This window comes from Lutjanus erythropterus, chromosome 10 (assembly GCF_056507025.1).
Source record: "Lutjanus erythropterus isolate fLutEry1 chromosome 10, fLutEry1.hap2, whole genome shotgun sequence".
Classification (NCBI taxonomy): domain Eukaryota; kingdom Metazoa; phylum Chordata; class Actinopteri; order Lutjaniformes; family Lutjanidae; genus Lutjanus; species Lutjanus erythropterus.
This window is the reverse complement of record NC_139326.1, coordinates 34,891,306-34,901,008: the sequence shown is the minus strand read 5'-3', so window position 1 is coordinate 34,901,008 and position 9,703 is coordinate 34,891,306. Positions and strand designations below refer to the sequence as shown.

General features: G+C 39.1%; 1 protein-coding gene across 1 annotated transcript; it reads left to right on the top strand.

The window, feature by feature from the left end:
• The first annotated feature begins 726 nt into the window (after window positions 1–726).
• anapc7 (anaphase promoting complex subunit 7) lies at window positions 727–9,126 on the top strand. The gene is made up of 11 exons (XM_084729152.1): window positions 727–938; window positions 2,474–2,660; window positions 3,623–3,742; window positions 4,131–4,242; window positions 4,327–4,480; window positions 4,594–4,736; window positions 5,741–5,858; window positions 5,960–6,156; window positions 6,260–6,484; window positions 6,591–6,741; window positions 8,028–9,126. Exons 1-11 carry the CDS (start codon window positions 838–840, stop codon window positions 8,215–8,217), a joined length of 1,698 nt encoding a protein of 565 aa, XP_084585278.1. The 5' UTR covers window positions 727–837; the 3' UTR covers window positions 8,218–9,126.
• Window positions 9,127–9,703: the final 577 nt, after the last annotated feature.

Here is a 9,703-nt window from a genome sequence, read left to right as displayed (position 1 = left end):
ATATGTTGTGTGCAGATGATAGCATGTTGTACAGATTGCATTTACACCTACCGAAGATCAGGAGACAACACAAGCCAGAGTACCTCCAGATTTGGTTAGGCAGATCTGATCACATTGCATTCACACCCCCAGTAACATGTGGATTTCCTTATTTGGATAACCTGATAAATACATTTTAATACCAGGTGTAAGTAGGGTCAAAGTTAAAAAAAAAAAAAGACACAGATCCATCAAAAATTAACTCTAGTTTGTGAATGGTCAGTGAAGAACTGTTGATGTTGATGTGTGTTTGGACTGGTTGTGTTTGTCTGTCAGGGTTACAAATATTGAACACACTCTGCCAGGGGGTCTATGATAAGTTTTAAATTAAATTAAGTTTTAAATTAATATGAATTTGCCAAAATCAAAGTTAAACTAAGTAGATTCACATTTATTTACAGGGTAAAAAATATTGCTGCAGCAAAGGCACAAGATGCATTCATGGCTATCGTATATAAGAAAACATCAGTGAACTAACTTTCGACCTAAGGGTTAAAAGCTAAGTAAGCTTACTTATCTATAAAATGTTAATCTTCACTCTGTGTATGGTAAACTATTGCGTCTAAGATAAAAATAAGTCGACCAAGAGAAAATTTCTGTCAAGAGTATGTTATGTTTAAAAGAGCTGTTGGAGAAAGCACGAGCTCGTAAAGTGTTCCTGAAGGCAGCAATATGCGGAAGGAAGGTGGTTGGGCGCCATATTTAATACATCAGAAGCTAGGCTAGCGTTAGCTGTTTACAAACCCAAACTTTTAACTTGAGACGGAAACCCAAAGTAAGGCCTAAACTGATTCCAGAATGAATGTAATAGATCACGTACGGGATATGGCGGCCGCTGGCCTTCACTCTAATGTCCGGATATTGAGCAGTTTGTTGCTGACGATGAGTAATAACAATCCGTAAGTATTGACAGAGCGGGTCCGTCTATTTCCTGAAGAGCGCTACCCTACATCAGTGTTGTTAGCAATTGTGATAGCCCAACACTATCTGGTCAACATCAGATAACAATAATAACTGCAGTTGTAAAGCGCATTTGGTCTTTAAATTTATGCAAACAGACGTCCGCTATGCGGCCGAAGTTATTACATTACTAAGAGTTATAATTATATTGTTGTGTGGCATAGTGTGAAGTTACGTTACTTTCCAAGAAATAGTCCTATGTAGAGCCCCCATCAGTGCCTCGTATTAGCAGTTAGCTTGAAGTATTTTGAATTTAGCCTGTCAGTGTGTATTGTACAGGAGGACTTGCCGTATGTATTGTTAATAACTTGCTTTCCTTTCCTTCATAATCTCGACAGTATGTTGTGATTGGTGTAGAAACAGTGGCTATGTGTCAGTTGCAGGGTGGGAAATTAGCAGTCGTGTTTAGAAGAGAACCCTTGATTTGAAACCTATCGCGAGACTTTTACGCGATGTCTCTTCATTGTGTACATGTACAAACTTATAATGACTAATAATGGGTCAAGCGTGCTGGGTATGTTTTGGGACTAAAAATACTTGGTCAGGGTTAGAGAAAGATCGTGGTATGGAGTAAAATAATCACCCTCGCGAGATTTTCGCGGATCTGAGGTTCCCATGTAGGCACGATTGAAAATGGTACTAACTACCAGCCAAATGTTTAAAATACGACAGTGGCTGATAGATTTCAGACACAAAACAGTGATTTACTATTGAGTGTCCAGTGAATTTGAACATTTATCCTACAATGGCTGGTAGATGTTCACATTTTAAAAATTTAATTTCTTACACTGCAGTTGTGCCGTCAGAGTTACTGTACAATGTTTCTGTTGTGATGCAGTCCAACATCAGTTTTTACAAGCAGGGCAGAGCTGAACCAGGATTGGATTTGTATTACTTTTAACACTCCTGTGCTTTAGATCAGTTGACACTTTGGCTGTCTTTGTTTGTTACTGTTCTGGTTTCATATTGGGAATAGCTTTCATTAGGCAATTAGTAGACTGTATGTTTTTATTAACTTGATTTTATGTCGTTTTTATTCTGCCTTTGTGTCTCTCTATGTAAAGGGACAATTCACTCTACAGCCATTTATTTTGATCCATATAGATTCTTTTGGTGTGATTTGCTTAGTTTTTGAGAAATCATCCACAGAGATGTCTGCTTTCTCTTGAATATAATGGGACTACTTTCCACATTAGAAAGAAAGTAGTTCCTGCATGAAACTGCTCTGCTGCTTTGCACTTTGAGTGCCACAACCTGAGTGCAATCTAGTTCTGTTATATTTAAGAGAAGGCAGACAAACTTGGCAGCTCATACCAAAACTGTCCAGATGGAAAAATATTTATATTTAATTTTGGGGTGAACTGTCTTTTAAGTCTTTGTGCTGGTAGCATTTCAGCATTCACATGGATACATTTTCTGTGTTGTCTTTGCTCTTGATTGTTATTAAATTATTTGTATCTTGTTTTGCTTCAAGAGAGCTGTTCTCACCGGCCCAGAAGTACCAGTTGTTGGTTTACCACGCTGATGCCATCTTCCATGACAAGGAATATCGTAATGCTGCCTGCAAATACAGTATGGCATTGCAACAGAAGAAGGTGCTCAGCAAAACATCTAAAGTTCGTACTTCTACCGGTGGAGCTGCATCTAACATACAGGCACAGGTACATTAGACAAGACTGCATTTTTGCATATTAAATTGAAGCTGTGGATCTGAGCAGCATCTTGAGGGAAAGAAAAATCTCCTTGGTATTTACTTGCATTTATAGCGCATATATAACCAGAGAAAATTAATGTTTTTAAATTTTTATTGAAGCTGAAAAATTGCTTTTGACTTACTCACCATTTACCGTAGGTTAAAGGATAAAACGTGGTTTAAAAAAATAAGATGTTTTTCTCCTACTGTGTGTTAAAGGAGAAATTTGTAATTTATTTACTGTGATAAATTGGAAAATTACCATGATGTGCCATCATTAATTATGGAAACATGTTAAATTTAAACTCACTTCTCTGACATCAATGCTCCAGTCACGGTGTCTGTCATTATTCTGGGCTGGAATAACTATTGTTTTTCATTTTCATGCTAATTAGAAGTCAAATTAATGGCAATTGTTTTTTGAATGAGTGAGTTTGTGTTTATGAGTCATAAGAAATCATCAATAATTTTTTAGAAGGAGTAGGTGTTTATAACAGTTAAATTGAACAATATGTTAATGGAGTTGGCAAACAGTGAGGCAGGCAGTGATGGAAGCCTAACTCAGAGCAGTGGACTTTTGCTTTCAGGAAAATGGGCTTAACTTAACATTGTCAGACAATTGATGGTCATAAACAGCTAATCAACTTACAGTGTAGGACTCCTTGTCACTTGTTAATGTCAATTTAAAATGTCCTGTGCTCCTGCAGTGCACCTGCAGTGGGGGGCAACCATAGATCATATATGAAACTATTTGGACTGAGGTACTCATTTTTGGATGTGTAATTGTTACATATTGCTCTATTAAAAAGGATGTCTCCCCTCCTAGCTGTCACACTAATTTTAGACAAAAGTCTATACCATAGATTTAGTCAATTGGCATTTATGGTGATAGAAAACAAATGTACAATTACTCCGAATGTTGTCTTACAGAGTTTGCCATCAGAGATTGAAGTGAAGTACAAGATAGCGGAGTGTTACACCATTTTGAAACTGGATAAAGATGCCATCGCAGTGCTTGATGGGATTCCATCCAGACAGAGGACTCCAAAGGTAGGATGCTACTCTCAGAGACATTGTAATAAGCTGTTTTCTTCATGCTTTATGTGCTTTTTTTTATCAGCAAGGGCTTGTATCCTTTAATTCTGAGATGCCGCACAACTAATCAAGACCCTCTGTTGTATGTGATCAGTCACAACATTAGATTGTGCGCAAAGAAAGTTGGTAGAATCGCAGGCCAGATAATGATGCGTAGTAGCCGGGTCTTTATCTCAACTGAGGCTGTTGTCTCCATTGTGTACACAAAGCTTTGGCTGCATTAAAGTGTTGAAAAGAAAAACAATGACTACTTTTCATTCCTGCATTAATTCTGATGATTTCTGAGTCCACTGGATTTTCTAAAAAATTTTGATAAAATACTTATTGTTCTTTCTCTCCTAAGATCAACATGATGCTCGCTAACCTGTACAGGAAAGCTGGTCAGGAGCGTTCTGCAGTGACGAGCTACAAAGAGGTCCTCAGACAGTGTCCCCTCGCCCTAGACGCAATCATTGGTATGTGTGGTCACAGAGATGCCTTCATCCAAGACCTTATTGTGAGAAGCGCTCTTTAAATAAACTTTATTTATTCCCCTCTAGGTCTTCTGTCTTTATCGGTCAAGGGAGCGGAAGTGGCATCCATGACTATGGATGTGATCCAGAGCATTCCCAACCTGGACTGGCTCTCTGTTTGGGTCAAAGCTTATGCCTTCATACACGCAGGAGACAATCAAAGAGCCATCAACACTATCTGGTGAGCAGCAGGGCAGCAAAGCTTTTTATAGAGTGACTGAATATTACTATTCCTTTTAATCTGACGGTTGTGTGTATTTGATGTGTCTCTGTCCCTCCTCCGTCTTGTCTCAGCTCTCTTGAGAAGAAGTCTCTATTGCGGGACAACGTGGACCTCCTGGTGAGCCTGGCAGATGTTTACTTCAGGGCAGGTGACACCAAGAATGCCATCCTCAAATTTGAACAAGCCCAGATGTTGGATCCATACCTCATCAAAGGTGTGCTGCGGGATGAGAGGACTCTATTTATTTATTGATTGATTGACCTATGATCAGTCACAAACTGTTAACTAGCTTGACTGACAGTTATTATCTGGGCTATGAGCTTGTGACACTTGCAACAGCTGCCACTGGTTCCCAACCTGGAGATACCAGAAAAGCACTGAAAGCCACCAAAGTTTCACAGGGGGTTGTGAGGCCCTATTGATTATAAGGGGTGTAAGAAGGCTATTTAAAAAAACATATACAGTAGGACTGTATCTCAGCATTTTGTTCATTTATGTGAAGAAAACTAAATGAAAGTGTTATTTTAAAGATTATATTATTATTTAAGATCTAAAGTCTGAAAAGCATCAAACAAATTATTTTTTTACAGAGCTTTTACTCTCTGCTGTACAGTCTCATCCTGTGTAAAGAGAAAAATACACTGTTAAAACAGACAAAGAAAGATTATCACAGCTCTATCTGCATTTTGTTCTATTTTTGTTTTTGTTGTTGTAATTATCAAAAATATCAGTGAAAAGTATAGTGCCACTTTAGTGTGGCAGTAAAAAGTATCAGGAAAATATTTTGATTTTTACTCCCTAATAATGGCATTGGCCCCAAAAATCCAGTATCAGTCTGGCTCTAATACAGACAGAATTATATAAAGGTTCCTAGAATATCAGAAAAACTCATCTGTGGTGCATTATTCAAATAAAAATCTGCTTAAAATTAACTTAATTCACTCATTTTACACAAATGTACTGCAACTATTGTGTTCACTATTTAGTTTATTGTTGGGTTAATCAATTGTACTGTTCTTATGCATTAAGTATAATATGAAATATCCATAATGAATGTAGCTTATTCAGAGGTTATCAGTTTTCTCAGTGATAGAAAAAAGAGGTTCCTCAAAGAAAAGGTTTGGGAACCACTGATCTAAGCCTCCTGAAACAAGACATGGAAACATGGTGGTTTCTTCTGTCCAGGTGAAATGTCAGCTCTGTTGTTTTCACCTGCAGGGATGGATGTTTATGGATACCTGATGGCCCGTGAAGGACACCTGGAGGATGTTGAAGTCCTGGGAGGACGGTTGTTTAATATCTCAGACCAGCATGCAGAACCCTGGGTGATCTCTGGGTGAGTCTGAGCGGGCCGTTTTAATGGGTCTTTGCTCTTCACATGAAATATGACTGTCCTCTTTGGTATTGTAATCCTTTAAATTTGTTTCTGTTGCTCAGGTGTCACAGCTTTTACAGCAAGCGTTACTCCAGAGCTCTCTACCTGGGAGCCAAGGCCATCCAGCTGAACAGCAACAGCGTGCAGGCTCTCCTCCTGAAGGGGGCAGCACTGAGAAACATGGGTCGTGTTCAAGAAGCCATCATTCATTTCAGAGAGGCCATGCGCCTGGCACCCTGCAGACTCGACTGCTACGAAGGCATGTTTGGCTTTTTTTTCCCCCATCCTTATATGGTTTCTGTTTTTTCAGATGTTGTACATTTCTATTGTGCTTTAAAGTGTTAGTAACTTTTCCTTCACAGGTCTGATCGACTGTTACCTGGCATCCAATGGGATTCGAGAGGCTATGGGAATGGCCAATAACATCTATAAGACTCTGGGGGCCAATGCACAGACACTGACCATCCTCGCCACAGTGTGCCTGGAAGACCCGGTGACTCAGGAGAAAGCCAAAACTCTGCTGGACAAAGCTCTGGCCCAGAGACCCGACTACACCAAGGCTGTGGTCAAGAAGGCTGAACTGCTCAGTACGTACAGAACAACTTTCTTTTCACTAATGATCTTGGCAGCTGAAGCAGTGATGTGGTTCCCAGAAATTAAAATATCTTCCCTATATCCTGTTTGCTTGTCAAGGTCGGGAACAGAAGTATGAAGAAGGGATCGCTCTCCTCCGTAACGCCCTGGCCAATCAGAGTGACTGTGTCCTGCACAGAATGCTGGGAGATTTCCTGGTGGCTGTCAACGATTACCAAGAGGCCATGGATCAGTACAGCATAGCACTAAGGTAGAGTTAATTTTGTCAGCTGAGTTTTAATTTAGTCTTAGTCCTCTGTCAAATATCTAAATATCTTAACTTTGCGGGGGTCAGGTTTTAGTTTTCTTTAAGTCTGAGCATTTCATTCTCATTTCAGTCAAAAAAAAAAAAACTTGTTCAGTAAATGGTGAACATTTTCTGTATTTAGTTATCAGATCATATGTCTGTTGAGTGTTTCAGTTCATCTGGTCTTTGTCATTTTAGCCAAACTTATTTCACATAAGATTTTATCTCATCATAGTGTGATGAAAGACACAGGTTGAAGGATCCACAACACACACAGTACATCATTTCACACCCCAGCCTTACTAGTTGGCTTAATGTAGCTTAAAAAAAAAACAACTTAATGTGTCGTTAACCTCAGTTTCTTTGTGGTGAGTCTTAATGTGTGTCTTCAGCTTTGTGGATTTTCTTACTGGCTATTTTCTGGCAACACTTTCACTTCTGATAATGCAATGCAATTGATTTTTTTCTGAGGGTCTTTGTAACAAAAATAAGCTGAAATAGCACCTTGTTTCTTTCTCTCAACCCCTGCTTTTGTCATCGTTAACTTTTCACTTGCTTTATGTAAAACGCAACAGACCTGCTCTCATTTGAATCTGTGCAGCTGTCTCTCTGCATCGGCTCTGTGTACTACAGTCTCTTGTCTCAGCCGTGCTTGTGTCTCACAGGTCTAACTGCATCCTGAAGCATTTTTTTCTGCTTCAAGTCTGTTTATTTGAATGTATGTGCATAACTGTGAGGTTGATGCTTTATAAAAAGGCACTGAATAAATGTATGGATCTACATTTTGCAGCATAGGCAGAGCAGAGTGTTTCTTTCTCTGATTCTCTGCTACACTTTGTGATGTAGTCTGTGGCGACAGCCCACATTTCCCATCATGCAGTGCTGCACTGAATAGTTGCTTTCTGTTTTATGTTCCAAAATGCAAATATTATTTTCTGTAAGTGTTTGTAATGGTAAACATGGTGGTTCATGTGACAATGATGCATGTTGATATAGACACTCACTGTTGATGATGTCAGTACTGTCTCATAATCGTCTTGTCTTACTCACAGAAAGACAAGTTGTTGATGAGCATATTTCATCATAGTTTTCAATTATGAAATAAACACTACACTGTTGTAACCAGACTTTTAATTTTACCTCTAATTTTGGAGACTATGTTGCTAAAAAAGTAGACTAGTCACTTCAGGGTGGAGATACCAATCAAAGCTCAGGCTTTAACCATCAGTTTTTATTTTGTGTTTCGTCAGTCTGGATCCCAATGACCAGAAGTCTTTAGAAGGCATGCAGAAGATGGAGAAGGAGGAGAGTCCCACAGACGCCACGGTGGAGCTGGACGGCGACGACATGGAGGGCAGCGGAGAGGATGGAGATCTCGAGGGCAGTGACAGCGAAGCGGCGCAGTGGGCCGATCAGGAGCAGTGGTTCGGTATGCAGTGACCCCGGCCGCTGAAGGATACACAGTCACTTAGACCTTCGAACACCACACCAACATGCCATCACGGCTGTCACGACAGGCAGCCTCTGGCGCCATTTCCCCAATATCCCGACAACCTCATCACCCTCCTCACCGTGGCGCTAACTGAGGCTTGTTTGCTCGTCTGTACAGCCATCCAATACAGTCTTACCAGTAGACACTTAACCTTAGAGAGAATCAAGACTGATTGCTCAATGTTTGTAAAAATAAAGTAATCACTCTGGTGCTGCTTTGGCCATTTCTTCAGCACTTCTTTGTTTCATCTTTGCTGCCAGTCTGTGGCTACCTGAATAAATGTGTCACTATTCCAGGTGGTACAAAGTACAACTTAATGTTAAATAAATTCATTACAAGTGAGTGTCAGTGAATTAAAAAATTCTTGAGCTTGTCTGAGGCTTAATATAGACTGAAGCAACTGGTGTGATGGGAAAAATGTCTGGACTTATCCTTCACGTGTTACAGAGGGGACTGGCAAAGATTTTAAGAATTTAGATTTTTGTTTTGTTTGAGCCGGACTGACTCACCTGTTTGCTGCAGAGAAAGCGAGGTGTAGATGTCAAATTTGCCACAACTTTGTGTCTCTGTCAGGCCAACAGGAGGTCTGTGGAAAAAAAAGGTGACTATATGTACCAAGTTTCTGCTGCTCTTTAAAATGCATCATCTTAATTTTAACATGAGAATGTGTCATAATGTACATGCTCATCATTTGTGTGTCGTCTGTTGAGTCTGCCTTTCTGTATGGAAAAAATAACCCTATGATGGACTCATTCTTAAGTTGGGAAGTGTTACTTAACCATTTCAAGACAAATGTTTATAGTATTTTGTACATATTTTTAAAGTGTATAATAAAATGATTACACACTCTCACTTGATATGAATGTAGTTGTCTAGTTTCTCTTTAACAAGTGACAGAAAGGACATTATACTTCTAAAAACCAGAATTTTAAACCTCGGCACAAAAAAAAGGATGTAGGTAAAATAGATGATATTTTTTCCTTTTTTTTTTTTAAATTAACCTGTACATAGTGCTGGTACAGAAAAAGTCTCTTAACACTGTCTGCTTTGTTGTCCAGGCAGGACAATAAAGACTGAACTGAACTTTCTTAAATAGCTTTGGTACTTTTGATACTATTGAATGTGTAATTAATGTAGACTGTATTGTTTTTAAACACGTGATATCAAAGTTTCAATACTTTTGATTTGAACTTTATATTACATGAATGTAGACAGTGTTGGGCAGTAATATATTAGTGTAATATCATCACTTTACCCAGTAATATGTAATGTAAGGGATTACAAGTTCCAAAATAGTAATGTCAGTTCCTAATCGAAATAACAGTTACTTTTTGACCTCTTATGATGACGTGTACTTGTGGCAGGTCAGGTCATGTCAGCATGTCACCTAAAGAATGATGAACATCCTAGACAGCAAGAACAAAAGCTTTCTGG

Bases quoted from the DNA above. Each gene is read 5' to 3' on its own strand.
- anapc7 (XM_084729152.1), top strand. From the start codon at position 838: ATGAATGTAATAGATCACGTACGGGATATGGCGGCCGCTGGCCTTCAC. The intron at 5,859-5,959 runs GTGAGTCTGAGC...TCTGTTGCTCAG, and splicing joins GAACCCTGGGTGATCTCTGG to GTGTCACAGCTTTTACAGCA. The intron at 6,157-6,259 runs GCATGTTTGGCT...TTTCCTTCACAG, and splicing joins CAGACTCGACTGCTACGAAG to GTCTGATCGACTGTTACCTG.